The sequence below is a fragment of the Coturnix japonica genome, chromosome 9 (assembly GCF_001577835.2).
Source record: "Coturnix japonica isolate 7356 chromosome 9, Coturnix japonica 2.1, whole genome shotgun sequence".
NCBI classification, from domain to species: Eukaryota; Metazoa; Chordata; class Aves; order Galliformes; family Phasianidae; genus Coturnix; species Coturnix japonica.
Genome location: NC_029524.1, coordinates 9,252,084 through 9,271,346, shown reverse-complemented (window position 1 = coordinate 9,271,346; position 19,263 = coordinate 9,252,084). Strand labels below are relative to the sequence as shown.

The following is a 19,263-nucleotide window of genomic DNA, read 5'->3' as shown; positions in this document are numbered from 1 at the left end:
CAAAACCATCTTTTTTTGTCATTAGATATGAAAAAGGAAAAGCAGGAGTCAAGTTTATTCTATCTCTTGATTGCCAAGCAGAAAACAGCTACCAAAAGGAAATCAGCTGAACAAAAGATCATCTACACGGAACTCGGAACGATTATGGGCTACTGAACAGATTTCCTTCCGTGGACATCTCTTGAGCTGCCTGCATTGCATGAAGGGGCTATTTCATAGCAGACATCCTCCTCTTATTGTTTCTGCTTTGGAAGAAACAACTCTTACCCCAGTTCACAGTCTTCTAATTATATTCCTTTTCTTTTTGCTAAATATTGAATACAAACAAATCTTAACAACAGATCCTGACTCCTCAACCACCTGCTCTTCCTGCAATTCAGTATGCTGATATCATCATATACCAGATGTGTATTAACATCGTTAGCTCACTGGGAACAAAAGCTCTTCTATACGTAATCTCTTCTCTCTGTGTGACTTTCCAGTGAGGTTGGGGTGTTTCGGGGTGTTTTATTTTGTTCTATGTTTGTTTGTCTTAAAAACGTGGCTTATTCCCCCTGAAAGGCACATAAAGAGAAGTTTGATTTGCAACTCCAGTTCTATAGTATGTTGTGAGTATAAGTTACCAAAAGGTATTTTTTAGACATACAAATCTCATAACATCTTTAATACTCAGGTCCTGTTTTTTTTTCCCACTTAACTTCCAGTTACACACCTGCTTCCAGAGACATCTTCCCATCTGCTTTGCCATTTCATCCCATAAGTCAGAACTGTCCAAAGGATGTGAAATTTTAATACACTTATTTGATAACATTTATATAATAGAAATAACCTCTCTACCTGGAAGACAATGAATTAGGAATATTTCTAATGTATCAAAAAGATGATGATAACATTGCCAGAAATAACTGACTTATTTTGCACCTCAGCTTTCCTTGCCTGCTCCAGGACTGCACAACAGCAACATGAGTTCCTTCCTTTACCTTACCCTGCAATGCACTAGCAATTAATCTTCATTGAACTTAAGCTCAATTAGCAAAGGAGAGCACAAGTTTCAACAACTCCCAGTTAATCCCTACATACTACATAAAAACCGCTAAGATGAAAACCATGCCCCTCTAACTCAGTTATCAGGTTCTATTTCCCAGTTTCATCTTGCACCTGTAAAAGATCTGTTCTGTGTCTTCTTAAATACAAAACAAACAAGCCACAGATTTTCTATTTGCACTATACATGTATTTTTATTTCTCCTGTACACCTGATCTGTCCTCTTGTCATGACCACAACACAAATCTGACGTGACATGATTCTTTATGTGATGGGTAGCGTAAGCTACGTGAACATTGGCTAATAGCAACCCACCTGTCACAGGTAAAACATGCCAAGCAATTTGCTGTAGAGAGAGCAGATTAATCAGAGTGTCTCATTGCTTAGACACAAACACTAGCATGGCTGGGGCTTCAGCATCTCACAGGAATAGCAATAAACACATCCTAGCAAGGAAGCCAAAGGAATGCAAGTAGAAATGCATTACTGTGAGACTGCATCTGAACTTATGATGTTTTACCTAACATCGTAAGGTTGTTTCATCCACACAACATACCATTCTTCATTTCATGCCCCAAACCATCATTATCATTTCTTGGCTTATTGAGGTGTAGTTTGAGATTTGGTGAACAAAATCATTGGAAGCTTCTAATGTAGCTACAGCTTACACTCCCAGTTACTTTCAATTCACACAAACGCACTTCACATTGTGACTAATGTAACAAACCCACAGAATATATTATAGTTTGTTTGTGTAACTGAGAAGTTCTGATAATCTTCTAATAAAGGGCAGAGCTGGATGGGTATCACTCCAACCAAGGCAGGACAATAGTAGCTGCAGTGGCATTCATACCATCATCAACTGTACAGATAATACCTTTGCAGCAACAGTTTATGGCAAATACATATATATGCGTGTATGTTTATGCTGAAGCAAAATCTCAGACACGCAGTAAGGATGCCAGGACTTCGGCATTAGTGGGAAATGAGTTCCATAATCAGAGGCTGAAGTATGCTTTGCCATATGCATGCAACTGTGGACAGGCACTGTACGAGTACTGCCCTCTCATTCATTTGAGTGTTTGCTGTTTATTGAAAGAGCTCCCTTAAAGACAGCAGTGCTTAGAAGAAGTTGACAGCTACATCTGCTCTCTGACAACAAAGAATTTACCCTTAGTCAAATAAGCACAAGCATATTAAGCTCCACCATCTTGACGCAGAATCTGCAAAATCAGTTTATCTAAATAAACAACCAGAATTGCTCATTAAGTCTACAAGATGGGGAATAATAAGGCCCATTATTGGTAGATTCATTTCTGACAGGGTAACATGAAGTCAGCAAGCTGGAAATATCCCTGTGATTTTTTTCTGTTCTCAGAATTTGTATCCTTATTTATGGCCCATGTCAGGCCTGCCTAAAGAGCCAGGCCCCTTTTCCTATGTTGAAACTGCAAACTGATTTGCAATAGTTTTTAATGCAATAAAACATCAAGAATCCCCACAAAAAATATTGAGTTTTCTTATTAAAAATATATTATTACAAAAAAAAAAAATCTGTTGAAGCCCATGTGACATAATTGCATACAGATTAGACTTCACAGTAACTAGACATTCCAGCCTCAACAACCACAGACGTTGAAAACATTCAAGTCAAAATTAAGTTATGTTAACAGTTGGCAGCAATGAAAGCAGCTGCTGAACTATTTTGAGGATTTTCAGAACTATTCGTGGAGGGAAAAGAAACAAAAAAAAAATCTCACTTCTCTATAAACACACAATGCTTGTATTCGGCTAAGCCACAGTTATACCAAGGATGCGTTAAATGGATACACAAAGCCTCCACAGATATCAAAGCTAAAGCCCACGGCAGAAATTCAGCACACACAACAGCATTCTGTTTAGAATAGGAAGATGTGTGTTACAATTTGACTAACAGCCACTCTGCCTGAAACCCTGACCCACAAAAAATAACATACAGCTGAACCCAGACTGTATATTAAACAGTACGTTTTGCTTTGAAGTATGTTCTACATTCACATTCAGCTCTCAGAAACCAGGAGTTAAAGCAGCAAGTAAAGGAAACAGCTTAGAAACTTTCTTTTAAAGTCAGAACTTCCCTGCTCTGGCCTGAACATGTAAGTCAGTCTTCATGACAACTGCGCGTTCCTTAAGTTCCTTCTGTTTGTCTGGCTTTTGAACCACACAAAACAGGTACGTTCTCATACTTAAGAAAATGGCAACAGCAGACTAATCTGCTGCCAGAAGAATGGATCCTTCATTTTCCTAAGGAAGTCATGCAGACTACAAACACAGACAGCCTTTGTAGAGGCTTTCTACAATGAAAAGCCACAGGGCTTTTCTGCAGCCAGCCAAAGCTTACTACTCTTGCATACAGCACATGTTAGACTACCAAAGATCTTTGCCTGGAAGACTAATGAAATGTGTTTGTAAAACTCAACGTAACACAGAAAAAAAAGCCAAGACAATGTTTAGAAGTGCCCTTAGTCATGTCTGGGGAGTTGCTTAAAAGATTAAAAACAAACACAAAAAAAAAAAAATCAGCACAAAATTATTTCCTTTAAAACACTTGAAAATAAAGCCATAATGACATGAAGGTCTGTTCAAACTACTGGTACAACTCTGAACGTGATTAAGAATTAAGGAAACAGCAAACAAGAAGCTTGCAGACATTTATAGTAAAAATAACAGCAATGGTAATAGTGAGTGAACCGGTCACACAAACGCTATTAAATAAATCAGCAGGTCTGCGCTGTCTCTTCGGTTTTGAACAAGACAAAGTAGGTGGAATCAACATTAATCTCCATTTGACGGATGGGATTTTACAGGTTTGGAAGCATCATGAGATTGAAAGAAGCTGCATTTCCCTAACGTTTCTCTGATATCCACCCAGACAGATGCATTTTAACAGTTGGCTCACAGTCCAATCCATGTCACAGGTTTCATGCAACACAGGTATCTAACACCACAGGAGCTTCTGTCTTCAGACACATCAGAAGAAATACCAGTAATCCATGTGTGTACCATAGATGCCTTCTACAAAATCATAGCCAGACTGTAAAAAAAACAAACAAAAACAACCCAAAATAATTAAGTGCCTATTAGTGAGAGTCAAGGTCTTCACTCTAATAAATTCAAAGCAAACTGCATTTAAGCCAGTCTTTTGCGGTAAGTCACAGCAGTATACAAAGTTTAACATATTTTCAAAGTCTCATAACAAACTACCTGGAGTATTGTGTCCAGTCCCAGGCTCCTGCTCTCCAGAAAGACATGGATCTACTGGAGTGGAAGGCTGTGGAAATGACTGGGGCCTGCAGCTCCTGCTCTATGAGGAAAGGCTGAGACCTGAAACTGTTCAGTCTGGAGAAGAGTCAGAGGAGACCCTATCAATGTTCATACATATCTAACAAGCAGGAGTCAAGTGGACAGGGGTAGGCTCTTTTGAGTGGTTCCCAGTGACAGAACAAGGGGCACTTGGCACAAACTGGAACTGGAGAAGTTCCATATGAACACAAGGAAAAACTTCTTTACTGTAAAGGTGACAGAGCACTGGAAGAGGCCGCCCAGAGATGCTGTAGATTCTTCTTCTCTGGACAAATTCCAAACCCACCTGGATGCTGCCCTGTGTAACCTACTGTAGAGAACCTGCTTCTGCGAGGGGGGCTGGACTTGATCTCCAATGGTCTCTTTCAACCCCTCTAATTCTGTGCAATCTCATGATGAAAAACAATCTGGTAAGAAAATACCACAACTTACAGTTCAAGGCAAGCAGGATCAAACTATATTATACTCTGGAAAGCACTGAAAGAAAAAGCAGCAGTACTTGTTCATGCCAGTTTCTTCTTAAGATTTAATGATCTCAACTCAACTGGAAAATTCAGAAGTCTCAATTTGCTTGTTTGCAGTTCCTGAAGATTAGAGACAGAAGGACTGCAACCAAAATCAAGACCTCAAATATTTTAGACAGCTCATATTTATAGACACAAATTCAGGAGAGAACAGTATTGCTGCAGGTGTGAGTTTCAAATGCAAATGCTTTACAAAAAAATCCAGAGTAAATAAGTAGCATCAGAAGTAATGATGCGTTTGTATTATAATACCTGCCAAAATATTGTACTGAAAAGGCAATGTCAGTAGGAATAGAAACTGTTCCAAAGTCAAGGAAAAATAAGTTCCTCAACAAAGATGGAAGATACCAACTTAATATAAAAGAATTCAATCTTTCATTCCATAGAACAGGAGGGTACGGCTTATCAGGCTGTTCCCAAGAAAACGAGTCCTACTTACAATAACCTCACAAAGTAAAAGATCTCCGACAGACCATTTAAGCTTTCAATCAGTCTGCTAGAAGAGTAGGGAGCTGGAAAACGATGTTCCTGGCTGCTGTCACTGATGACTATGAAGCACTGCACAGTGCTATGAAGAACGAGTGTTTTGTCTGTTTCATTACAGTCTGGATTAAGTCAATCTGAAAATTAAAAACAAAAAGGCTGACAGACCTGAAAATGAGCATCCGAGATGAGGTTCTTACAGTATTCTTTATTAATATCATTAGAAGTTGCAGAAACAACTTTCTTGTAATATAAAGGCACAGGGAAACAGTTTTGATAAAATATTCCAATCAAACAGTAACTTACAGTACAAAAGGACAATTGTAATGCACATACAAACCCCAAACACCTCATTCAAAAATATTTCACCGTGCTCATCAATAATAATGGGCAATGACTAAAAATATAAACTGTTATCGTACAATAAATATCTGATAGGTGCAAACTGACCAAAATTTATTGCTCTCCACAATGTTTTCCCTGTAGTGTTTTGTTTTTTCCCTCCTCTAAGGTCCAAATTCCTTTTATAACCTACTTTATCGACTTGTTACTGACAGAACTCAATCCCAAAACAAAGCTGACAGGACATTCTAGCAGTGACAGAACTGCCTCAAGTAGTAACCAGAGCTGGTAGTGTTTGTTTCTTTTAAAACTTGCAGAGTCAAACCCCACTCTCTCACTGGGAAACACAATGGATGGTTTAATAAAAATTAAAAAATATTAAAATCAACTTTAGTGATAAGTCAAGGCTTTTCTGGTAGTGTAGCTACCGTTAGTCTAGGTTCCTCAAATAAGAGCATTTTATGATGAAAAATTATATGAATGCTCTGACAGCTTACGTCACAGCAAGCGAGTAAAACAGACTTTAAATGAGGGAAGGACAAATGAAAAACCACAACTTGCATTGGTCCTTTCAACTTCAGAAAACGATTAAGACAAGAGCTAGGAAGGAAATGAGACTATATTAGCAGACATGATTTAAAGTAAGAATTTAGAATGCTAACATACCCTTAATAGTCATCTAAGAAACCAGAAGCATTCTGCATCTTTCAATGAGAACAATTTGTAAGCTTTGAGAAAGAAGGGCCCGTGAGCTCGCTATTTCCCTCACTCTGCACTTGCAGCAATTTGGTAAAGCAACAATTTCCATCAGTCTTTTGATGCAGTATGAACAGCACACTGACTTGGCTCTTGAAAGATCACTGTACGTACAATCTCGCTCAGAAATTTTAGCTTGCATGAAACACACACATTTAAGAAATGTTAGTTTTCTCCATTACTGTTACCAGAAGTAACATGCATATATTTTCTTAAGAGCAGTGTTTTATGAATATGACTTCAGGAAAATGATGCATTGAGTAGTAAAAAATAATAATTATGACCAAGTAATAAACTGAAAAGCGAGTTTGAAGTAAGATCTTGTAGCAGGACGTGAGGCCTTCATAAAAAAACAAGGCTAATTTATCAGAACAACTTCAGATTTACACACTTTGTCAGTTTTAACTGCAGTGGAAATAGACAAACTTAGTACAAGAAAATGTGCCTACAGTGGATATTGTTTAATCAACTTCGCTGGTAATCCAAAAGACGAATACGCAGTAAACTGCTACACTTGAAGTGAACAGAGTTGGTAATGGTGTGAAGCAAATTGCTAACATTTTTTACTCAAATGACGGTTTTGAATTTTAAGAATTATTAGCTTCAGGGTAGTACTTTTCCCTTATAATTAGTTTAGGAATGGACAGACAAAACCATTTTCTTTGGTTTTTGTTCAACTACTCTGGAGTAACAAATTCCTATTTATAGTCAAGTTTCTATCCCCAATTTCAATTAACAGATTGTTTTTTTGTATTAGTCTTCCCTTCATTCTCAAAGAATTTCTGCTAAATGAAGGTCTGTTCATACTGTGATCTTCTGAAGAACAGTCACATGAATTTACTGGTATTAAGGAGAATTTTTTACAGTAATTACATGAAGTGAAATCTCCAATGGTGGAACAACAAAAGACATCAAACAAGCATTAATTCAAATGACATTTGAGTTTAAAGTAACCCTAAAAAAAGAAATCTAAGCGTAGTAAACTACAGTGTAAAACCCTCTAAATTAGACAGTAAACATGGGAATCCTGTACTCACAGTAGGAATGTACTGCACAGCATTAACATGAAAGCCTGTTAAACTTGAAACAACACGGACAGTTATATTTACCTGTAAGTAAATTCCACTTCAGGGTGTTTAAAAAAAAGAACAAACAGAACACAAAAATGAGACCGTGTTAGGAGAAAGGCCTTTAAAACAGGCCAGTCTAACTTGACTTTCCAAGTCAGAACATCAGTTTCACAAAACTGTGATACTAATGCAGTTTTATGTAAAGTACCCTTTGACACACAAGCTGTCAATGAAGCTATCACAGTCTTTTTTGACCTACTCCTGCTTAAATAGCTTAGGAGAAGAGTCGATAGTAGCTCAAGTTTTAATTCAGTGAGTACCTTGTCTGTTTGCAAAGGAACATTACCATACCACAAAATCTTCATGGTATTTAGAAAACCGATAAATTAGTTTCACTTCTTCATTTTTTCTTTTGAACACACAAGTTCAAGACTTCACTGTACGTGTCTCTGCAATAGTGTTTTAGCCAGTGTTGTGGAAGATTTTCATTGTGGACTACCTCACGTTGTTACTGAGTTGTGCAAGGTATTCACGCAGTTCCTTTGCAGCTTGGAATCTGCCGTATCGCTTCTTTGGGTTGGCACACTCATCCAGCAAGGCCTCAAGCCGGCCATCTTTGGCAATGTCAGCTGGGGGGTCATGAAGTAGTCCTCCAGAAGTGCCACGCCATGTGGCATGTCTTGATAAAAGGTTCTGACAAACAGCATAATAATTGTGGTCCACAGTGACACGAGCACAAAGAATCTCTTTTGAGAAGGACAGACAAGCTTCTTTATCACAGTCATCAAATTTGCTTTCATACCATACATCCCAGTTTTCAGGTTTATCTGTGAAATAAGGAGACAGTTAAAAAAAAAAAAGTGAGAAGAGGGAAGAGAGGGCATCAAGAGTACAATGCATGTGTACCCATCAGTTTTATTATCGTTCATTTGGCCATCTCTGGGATTGAGCAAATCAGACATGCTACAAAAGTTAGGTCTCACATAACATTGAGAGGAAAAGAAAAGGAAACCATGTTTGTATGGTCATCAGTACTGAAGGCCATGTACTACATTCAGTACATGAAAATGTTTTCTTGATGGACCCAGACAATTTTTATGTAAGTTCTCTGACAATGTGTAAAACAAAATCTTCTAGCAAACTCAAGGGGGTAAGGGTGAACAAACAAACAAGCAAGCCAACCCCAAAGTTCCCAAAGCAAAAGTAAAATCACTTGGATTACTGCCATAAACTTTTGGAGAATGTCAGGTTTCACATTCAGGGTCTCCACCCTTAGTTTTGTGAAGTTCACCCTATAAGCTCAAAGGAATTAAAACCCACATGCAATGTTGCTTTGTCAAACATCCCCCGCTGCTTTAAGCTTTTACAGGCAACACAAAGATGAACAAGTTTTCACTATTCAAACCTGGAAAGAGTATTAAAACTCAAATGACCCACTCCTTCAATTCCACTATTACAGAGCACCTACCATGAACAACTGAAATAGAAGCAGGCTAAAAAAAGTGCACGTCAGTCAACTTCAGGTAGACTCAAAGCTTCACAACACTGAACAACTGGTCAAGCCAATTAGTAACATAACTGTAGAACAGAGCTAATTTATCTATCTACCTGTAAAGCTAGCCTTTTTTTTTCTTTAAAGCATGTACACACAATATTGCACTCATAGAGAAAGAAGAGGTAGATGAGGTAAGGGGAGAGAAAAAATAAAAGAAACTTACTCTGTCTGATTAACCTTTTGTCTGCTACCAGGACATTTTCTGCATCCACGATGATGACTTTCCCATCTCTTGGTCCAACTGCAAAGTTGTCAAAACTGACGTCAAGGAGGTAGAGTGCAAATTCAAAGTCATTATTTGTCAGCTGCTCAGCTATTTCCATCAACTGCCAGGCCAGATCCACTCGTTTCTCCCATGGTGCATTAAAATAACTCCATAGCTCTTCTCCAACATAATTGACAGCCACCATTCTTCCACACGCTCCTAAGTACTTTGCGAATGGCCAACCCTCATCAGATGGGAAACTCTAGACATAAAAAGATGTTTTAGGAATTTTCATTAACAAAAAACAGCTTATACTTTAATAGGCTGTTTGCTAAAATCTAGAAGAGACTCCTGTAAACGCTTAGCAACACTAGCAATACATTCATTTCCACATACTTCTAAGATATCAAGGGAAAGAAAAAAACATGGCAAAATATATTTGAGATAGAAACATAGCTTGGCTGTTAGAGAAGAAAGAACTGATAAAATGTTATCTTTTCATATAGGCACCTATACACATACTTCCACCAGTCATCTTTGACACTTCACCTACGTCCACTGTACTAACAGGCACACTCCCTGAAAATACAATCTTGCTTCTGCTCTTTTTAATTAAAACTTCCCTTTTTAATAGCCTAGCAGAACAAGCAAGGTGCATCTCATTTCAGCTCATCCCCCCTTCCCATTTTTCCCAGTTGATTGGATTCCCTCCGAGGATCCTCTCACTCGAAGATTTCACAGAAAGGATTACAGAACAGATTAAAGTATAAAAGAAAGATTAGGGTTTTACACCTCTAGTAGTCCTTAACAAGCTACCTCCTGGTTAATTCCTGCATGCATACTCCATATGTGTGTTACACAAAAACACATTAAATGATACCAAAAACAAGATGTCTCCATTAGTAGCTTTCTTGATGATAATACAAAAACAGTAATTGCCCACTAACAGTAATAAAAAGACAGAATATTTTCATATTTTAGTTGTGCTGAAAGTGCCCTAAAGCTCCAACATAAGCAGACTACCATTTAAAAGATATTCTCTGCATTATGGGTCAGAAGAAACCACAAAAATAATAAGTTGAATGTTAAATGCTGTGCACTCAGGACTTCTTTAAGAATACAATACACACTAATATCAAATACTTGAAATTCCACTGTGCGCCCACAAGGCTCGAGACATACTCTACAGAATTTTCAAGGAAAATTCTGTGGCCAATCTTGTATCTATGGTACACATCAAACACATTAAAAACGTAATTAAATACTAGCAATTGAACAAGCTGAAAGCCTGAGTGTCTGGACTTCTGCTCTGTTTTGATCACCTGTGCTACTCACAGAAATAAACCTAGTCATGGAAAGCCCTGAGGATGCTACAGAACTAACCTGATTTGTCCAAGACTAGTATGATCGCTTTCAAACTATAACACGTAATTGAGCAGAATTAAACCTCTCTCACTTAGTGAATCTACTGTGCAAGAAAGGCGACATCATCCAGTCTTCAGCATTTCAACTGTAGCTTCAGGGAAATTCATGAAGGTGGTTAAGTTACATGCAAACACTCACTGGCTCAGGGCAAGTCAAGTGACACTCAACTTGAGAAGAATGGGTTTGTTTTGTGGTTAAAAAAAATAAATAAATAGATAGATACAACACACCAAAAACAGTAACATTCCCACAAGTAAATATTTTCTTCCTTATTCCACAAACAGACTGACATAATGAAAACGCATACCAAGGAATGCCTTGAAAACATTTCATGTATTTCTATCATTACTATATTCAGTCCTGGATCAAAACAAGCCCCAGTGCATCTTAGTATTGTACAGTGATACAAACAGCTGTTGTCCATCATGTGATATTGCTTACAAAGGAACAAATTTCACTCAAAAAGAAGCAACAAGGAGTTGGTGCTAAGTGATAACTTGCATGGAACTCCCAGTGATTTTTTCCTTCCAGCAAGTGGGATCAAGGGGCAAGACAGCAAAATCCAAATACGGACTGCTTGTATACACCTGGAAAAATCCTGATAGCTTTGGATCAAGAGAAAGTCTAAAGCTGTGCTATCTTCCTGCAAGCATGCAGGTCTACTATCCATAGACTACTCCTATAAAACAAATTTGTACCCTGAATTGGAGAAAACTGACCTGCTTCTCCGATTAACACAAGTTTAAGTGATTTAAGCCAACACAACATTTTCATATTGCTCTGTATTTGCAGCAGTCAGTGCAGTAAGTTCAATTATACCTAAACCTTTTTAATTCAGTATGATTTTGAACCACTCTACTCCTCTCCTCTCCTACATTCCAGTCCTGCTGTTTGCTTCTGCCTCTCTTCCCAAATATAAGTTCAGTCACCAAGAGCTGATCATGGCAAAGGCCACATCTCCATCAAAAGGAAAGGTGCACATTCCTCCCAGTCCATCCAGTACAGTCACTTCAAACCCCTCCTTTGCTTTTTGAGGAAAGCAATGCAGCTGGTACTTGCTATGCTGATGCTCAGTTGGACCAGTAGCCAGATCCAGCTCATGACATCACATTAGTGCTAAAAAACAGATGGAGGCAGGCCTGAATAGCCAGGTGCAGCAAAGAGGAAGAGCTAGAAGGACTAATTCCCATCAGTAGCAGGGATCTATGTAATGGATTGAACAGATCCATAAGAAGCATAGCATTATCCACACAGCTATGCTTACCTTCAAAACACACACCTACTACACTTCCTATGTTGCATACACTAAATTTCATCTCACAGAAGCAATTCTTGGAGCAGTTTTACTTATTTAGAAAGAAGCTTCCCAAACAATACAGCATGCCACACTGTTACACGGACATATTTATAACTCTGCGGCAACAAAAAGATCTTTTGACATCAGAAGCACAGGGAACCCTGCCAACATCTGCACATGTACGAACAACATCTCCGCTTTGGCTCCCTTCCAACTGGCACAAAACAGCCACATCTACACTTCATTACACAGGCCAGTAGCCCAAGAAGGGGATAAAAATATGTACGAGTGCCCCGTTCAGTACTTTCATATTCACTCCATGAATTTGACAGGAATATCAATGAAGAGGAGACCTGTTGTTTTGTAAGTAGAGATTTTTTTTAAAAAACTATTTAAGCTTTAAATATATATAGAGAGAGAGAGAGAGAGAGAGAGAGCACATTTCTGCTGAAGATCACAGATAATTTGTTCCTTTCTTTTAAAGACATGTTACCATTCTGAAAGCCATTATGATGCAAACACAAAACTGCACAGTTGTTAAACACTGCTTCCATGAACAAACAGCAAAACACACACAGCAGCCAGAAATCCCACACTTTGCTCCAGACAACATGGATTTTACTTTAATTCACAAGAAGCTGCTGGGAGCATAAATATTTGATTAGATCACTTTGTACTCGAACACGCTATTTGAAGACATAAAAAAAGCCTGCATTTGACAATTAAGATTAAATATGCTCTTGCTCACAAGAAACAGGTAAATCAGTCTACGACTCCAATGCACCCGCTGACATCTTGTCTTTGAATATACACTTAAATGCTGTGGAAACCACAATTGCATCCCAGTGTTTAAAAATACAGCGCAATATATGAAAACCTACAAACAAGCGGCTTAGTAGCCCTCCCTCATTAAAACTGTCATCTTACTCTATTAGCACAGCAATAGGAATAGTTTCCTAATAGACAGACAGAAAACAGTAAACACAACAAAACTTCTGATGTCTTCATTCCCACTGACACACACCACAAAGTTTTCTCCATGCCCTGAATAGCTGCATCTCACCAGGCAAAACTGAACAATCCCTGCCAAAGGAACAAAGGGCACTTTGTCCCACAAAGAATAATACTGCGCTTATGTCTTTAAAGAAAGAGCAAACAAAAAAAGCTGTGGTCTAAGAAGAAATATTGAGGATTAATACGGTGAATTTATCATTTCACTCAAGAATAAAATACATTCTTAAGGTATTTGTCTGCCTCACTTCCACCTGCCTACACACACACAAGACATATAAATGTGCCACTGCATTCAACACTTAGGGCTGTGAACTGGATCCTGCAGTAAAGGCTCAGCAGCTTGAGGCTGATAAGGCCCACTGTAATCTGCAATAACAGAAAACCTCTCTGAATTACACACAATAATAAGTAATAGTTTATCATAGTCACACGTATAATTCACCCTAATAATCAAATCACACACACAAAAAAAAAGCTAAAACTGTTTGTGATGATTGAGAACTTGAGCTGTTTATCTACTGAAGCATTAAAAAATACTGCTTTTCAATTTCAGGAGTGCTCTAATAGACACTATACATCAATACACATTTTTATATAGCTTAGCTTCGTGTTTAAAAATAAGACAGTAATGTACACAAAGAGCTACACCTTAAAGACGATAAAATGAATAAAAGAGATGCAAATATGCAACACAATGGGTAATTTTTTCCTGCTTGCCATTACTCTGAAGATCCTGATGACAAAGGACCCCTCCTTAACACCTTGGCTAGAATTACCTCACTAAGCCATGCCTGCCCAGGTACAAGCTGGTACAGCCACCAAAGTAATGTGCTGCTCCCCTGAAGGGAAAGAATTTGTTCTCTCTCATAAAGTGCTGTTGATTTTGCAGGGTAAACAGAAGTAGTGCTTGCATTAGTCACCAAGGCAAATAAGTACAGCTCTGGAACCATGCAGACCTGGAGATCAGACTGCACAACGAAACTGCTCAGATCTGAAGGAGGTTAAAAAAGCAGCATCAAAACATGCTTTCTTCTGTCATGCCATGATTTGCATTTTAGAAGATCTGAATTCAAGTGTATTTGTGGATGCTAGTGAGTGTAATGAAGACCATTTACTACTCAACTGTACGCCACATAATTTAATGTTCATCTGAAGTTGGGAAGTTGAGCCTGGGAAAAAGCTGCAGAAATGTACTTTGCCTGTAGTTCACAGCCAACTTCTGGAACTGTAAATAAATAAAGCCAACAACAAAAGAAAAAGAATAAAAACCAAACAGCCCACGCATGACTTACAAGCATTTTATTTACTTTTAACTGCAAAGTTTGCATAGGGTGAGTTTCCTCTGTGTAAAGACTGAACCCACAGTCCTGTTAGCTGTGCAGCTGGTGCTGCAGCACTGCAGGACCGGCCATAACTGCTCTAGGGCTGCAGTAGTTATGAGAACACATAGGTCAGTTTTGATAGTAGAAAAATAGCATCCTTCACAGCTCGCCATGCGATCTTACCGGATAAACAGCCATTTTTACTGAAAACTGTTTTCTAACTTAAAAGCAATTTCCCAGCTCAGCAGCAGTGCTCCATCAGTTACAGCACAGTCAGTTCCTTGTCGCTGGGCTCCGTGTGTGAGACAACACGTGCTCCCTGCTCACAGCATCCAAACAACAGCAACTTTTGGTGCTGCTTTTGTCTGAACAAGTTGCCCATGTTCACATTAACTATTGCTTCAGGTGCATCAGACTGATTAAAAATAGGGACTCAATATTCACGTGCCAAGTTTTAAAAGACTATATGCATAACCTTTCACACGTAGCTTATTTCATTCCATTCCAATTAACAAAGATGAAAGACTAGTTTAGCGAGATTCTACAAAAGAAAAAATAACTTGCTATTAAGGAAAAGACAAACCGTGCCAAGCAGTCCTTCCATCTGCTTTATGAAGCAGAATGCCAGAAGGGGCTTTATTCTTCATTGAATACACATATACAACTGCTTAACAAACATTAAATATGTTTTTGATGGCTTTCATGTTAAGACTGCTGTTAGTAACCTGCACAAGACTGTGGTGTTTTATACCACTGCCCGCAGCCTTACAACAGAAGAATGTCATGCTCCTCTATCAGGTGAGGTTACAGACCCAACTACAAGCTTACCCCAGGAAATGCTTTACACCTGTTGTGGGCACTGCCACTCAGGGGTAACCATACCCCACACTTTAGGCTTCAAGCTCAAATCCTAATCTCTGATTTAAGAAGAGTTTCTGATGAAAAAATCCCTAAGTTTCCAGCTCTGACAGATGAGTAAAGTGACTTTTCAGTCACTGTCTGCTTCTATCTGGTTGGTGCTAAAATTAAATAACACAGAACTTTAAAGCACTGAATATCACTCAGGTTTGCTTTCTTGGAAGCAGCTGACTTCTAGAAGAAGCCTCTGGTCTCATTCCCATGCCAGTATCTGCCTTCATCAATCATGCAGAAAGCATGCGACAAAGCATTTCACATATCTTATGTATAAATGGAAGCAAAGTCATTTATCACTCCTGGAAAATAACCTCTCGTACAAAGCACCCTGTATCTTGCTGCTGTAAAAGCTGCATAACACAGAGTTGTGTATAATGTGCTCCTCCGGAGTTGGGTGTGACATATGGTATAAATAAGAAAAACCGATTCAGGTTTACATATGTAAGATACTTCCCTCCTGATTGAAGGAAGGCATTCAAACCTTTAGCACCCATCATCAAGGCTGCTGAATGTGCCTCTACAGAATACATGAACTTTACAAAGTTTTTCAACACACAGAGCTGGTCTGAAGTTGCCCAAGAATGTTTTCCAGGATCTATCAACATTTCCAATCCTCTGTGAAACACTTCTCATTTGATTAGAGGTTACAGAACCGTACGATGCTCTGGAGTGGCAACAACTGCCTTGCTTCCCCACCAACTGACCAGCTCTGCTCTCAGCAGCACTTTCAGGACGAAAAATGGTGAACAAAGCACTCCTTGAGCTCCACACGCAGGGGTTTCTCATCTCTTCAGTAGATCTGCCTGAAAGCCTCAACTTAGTAAAGAGCTGATATAAACGAACCAGTGCTGCCCACTGCCTGGGACCCAACCCACACAGTCAATGACACAACTACGCCATCTCCTTTGTCCCTACGGACTGCACCGCCCCTGCAAGTCACAAAGCAGCACTTTTTGTAGAAGAGAAACTCTTTACAAAGAAGCTTTTTGCAGCCATCTGGGTGCACGATCGTTGTGCTGGCACACGTGCTCAACGCCAACACCCTAAGCTGTAAGAAACACAACCAAGACTATGTGATTCCCAAATCGCTTCCAAATGCACTCAGCAAAGTAAGGCCATTTGCACTTTCTTTTTTATGCGGAGTTTCCTCACTGTGCTCATGAGCAGCTGCCGGCCGTGCCCTGAAAAGCAAACTGGGAACTGTGGGGAAAAACAAACCAAGTGCTGTAGACAGAAAGGCTGAAAGGGAAGAGGGAATGCTACCCTGAAATGCATTCTTAATTAAGCAGAGTTCATAAATGCCCTCTCTAGAAATGAACCAACAAATGAAGGTGTTGGAGGCAAAACCTGCAGCCCTGCTTTGTGGGCGCTAGAAGTTTTTTTTGCTGCCTCACTAGGGAAGAAGCTGATGGCTATAACAGCAGTCACACAGCGATGCTCTCACACATACGACGCTCTCACACATACTTGCAAATCTTCTCTTTGAAACACATCAGTTGGAAGCACGGACTGCTCGGCAGTCAGACAGCACAGCTCTGAGCCCAGCGTGTGCAGCAAGGGAGGGCCTGGAGATCTCTAACAGAGCTAAAAGCCACAATATAAGGCAAGGGGAGGCTGCCAGACACGAGCAGGTATGCACAGCCGGGTGCTGCCACAGAATGCAGGGATATATCGTCAACTTTTGACCTAAAAATATGAGCTGAATACAAAATCTAGATGACATACTAAAGTATATCTATTTGCCTACCAGAGCGTAACAGCACGTAAGCAGTGCTCTTAAATAAACAACGTAGGAAGCCCAACTGCTGAGAAGTGAATGCTATCGCGTTTGCTGCTCCATCTTTCAGCTAGAAAACACCCATTTCCACTGCCAAAAACGCAGGATCTGTATTCAGCTCCGAGGAGAACACAAGGCAGCACGGCTCAGCTCCGAACAAGGCATCACATAATTCTGTGATTCTGAGTATATCAGCACTACGCCACTCAAACACCACCGGCAATCTCGGCCCCTCCGTATCACAGCCCGCACCACCGCGCTCAGAGCCGAGGACGAGGAGGACGAAGCCCCGGGGCTGTCCCGGCCTCCCCTCCCTCCTGCCGGCCGCTCACCTGCAGCACCAGCGGTTCGGGGTTGAAGGCGAGTGTGATGAGGAGCTGCATGCGCTCCGAGTCCTTCAGGTTACGCAGCAGGAAGCTGCCCGAGTCCTTGGTCTCGGCGTATCGTCGCACCAGCCGGTCGAGCAGGCGCTGCGAGGGGCAGTGCACCAGGTCGGACCAGCCCTCCACGGCGTCGGGGGTGAGCAGCCGCACGTCTCCGTTCAGGCTGGCGAACTCGGTGGCGTGCAGCGCCTGCAGCAGGTCGCAGCGTCCCCTGCCGGTGGCTCGCCGGCAGATCTTGGCGTCGATGTCGGCCAGCTCCTGCGCCGAGCCCAGGCGCTTCAGCACGACGCGGCGGCTGCCCTCGCGGGGCTCCCCGTAACGCGCGAAGTACACGTTCTTCACGTTGAAGAAGTCGAAGAGACGCAGGCGGCCCCAGCTCTCCAAGCGCAGCTGCCCGTTGAGGAACTTACGGCACCAGCTGGTTCCCCAGCAGGCCGGGCACTTATTGAGCTGCAGGAAGCGCCGCTCCGCCAGCTCGTTGCGCTGCAGCGAGGCCAGCAGCGAGTGCGTGTTCAGCACCAGCGCCGCCGCCAGGCTGCCCAGCACCGCCAGCTTCACGTAGCGGTACAGCCGCCCCAACTTCAGCGACACCAGCCGCAGCATCGTCCCGGCCGCGCCGGGCCCAACGCCGCCCTCCCTTTTCCTCCGCGCCGCGGCTCCGGCACCACTAAACTCCGCGCCTCGCCGCCCGCCCGATAAAAGGCGGCCAAGTTACTGAAGGGACGGCGGGCGGGGGAGGGGAGGGGAGAGGGGGAGGCGCCAGCGGCCCGCCGGCCCGAGCGGACACGCCTCCGAACGAGGCCGCGCCCCCCGAGGGAGGAGCCCCGCCACGGCCGCCGCCGCCGCCCACCTGGGGCCGAGAGTGACGCGCTCCTTCCCGCCCAGCGCTGCTCGTCGCTGCCGCTCAGCGGCGCCTCAGGGATGGCCGCCCGTCCCGGGATGCCGGCAGGGACATCGCCATGAGGGCCGGAACCGGCTGCTGGAGGGGAGAGAGCATAGAAGTGATGTTGGTGCGACAGAACGGGCGTACGGAGCTGTGCTTTACAGCAGGAGGAGGATCTGTTTGCTGATGTGTGACCGTTATCCGAGTGTGGCAGTGCTGTTTTCCACTGACTTCATTTCCAAGTGTGTAAATATTGGACATACGTTTGTGTTTCTGCAGTTTCACAGTCCCCGTGTACTCCTTTGCCATCTGTAATTTATAGAACTATAGGGGTTGGAAAGGACCCCTGGAGATCATCAGGTCCAATCCCCTGCTAAAGCAGGTTCCCTATGGTAAGTCACACAGAAAGCCATCCCTACCTCTCTGGGCAGTCTGTTCTTGTGCCCTGTTACCTTCACAATAAAGAAGTGGTTGAAAAACTAATTATTCAGTAATGATTTGTGTAGCTGGTAACTCTTATAAAGCACGATTCATGAATGATCCATTTCAAGGCGGGAGGGGAATCTGTTGCGAGATGCAGGGGAATGCAAAGAAAACTAGATAATGCGCTATAATGTATGTATGTATTTCAAAATCTGTTTTTCTAGAGTTGCCTTCACTCTTCAAAGTTCAAAATAAACTACAGTAGTTTTTCTGTGAAGGCTTCATTATATATGACAGTGTAATTCATCACAGATTCTAGTGACTGGAATGAGAACACAGACCACTGTCAGAGAGCAAGTGCGTGAAGTTCTGTGACACAGCAGGTTCACAGCTCAGCAGTAAGGTCTCAGTTTGCTCCACGTTATGAAGTGTCATTCTAACAGTTACTTGTTATTGATGGCTTCATATAAATTTTGGTTTCTTTTAATTATCTTCCATTACGA

The 19,263-nt window shown here is 41.3% G+C and overlaps 1 protein-coding gene across 1 annotated transcript; it reads right to left on the bottom strand.

Annotated features, from left to right (window-relative positions):
* Window positions 1-5,581: 5,581 nt before the first annotated feature.
* Window positions 5,582-18,198, bottom strand: DIPK2A (divergent protein kinase domain 2A). The gene is made up of 3 exons (XM_015871489.2): window positions 17,404-18,198; window positions 9,280-9,583; window positions 5,582-8,388 (listed from the first exon to the last, which is right to left on the bottom strand). The coding sequence occupies exons 1-3, from the start codon at window positions 18,055-18,057 to the stop codon at window positions 8,057-8,059; spliced, it is 1,290 nt and encodes a 429-aa protein (XP_015726975.1). The 5' UTR covers window positions 18,058-18,198; the 3' UTR covers window positions 5,582-8,056.
* Window positions 18,199-19,263: the final 1,065 nt, after the last annotated feature.

What these genes read in the sequence shown, in the direction of transcription:
- DIPK2A (XM_015871489.2), bottom strand. Translation starts at nt 18,057, where the DNA reads ATGCTGCGGCTGGTGTCGCTGAAGTTGGGGCGGCTGTACCGCTACGTG. An exon ending in CCGAACCGCTGGTGCTGCAG is followed by an intron (nt 9,584 to 17,403) that starts GTGAGCGGCCGG and finishes TTTTATGTCTAG; the next exon opens with AGTTTCCCATCTGATGAGGG. An exon ending in CAAAAGGTTAATCAGACAGA is followed by an intron (nt 8,389 to 9,279) that starts GTAAGTTTCTTT and finishes CTTATTTCACAG; the next exon opens with ATAAACCTGAAAACTGGGAT.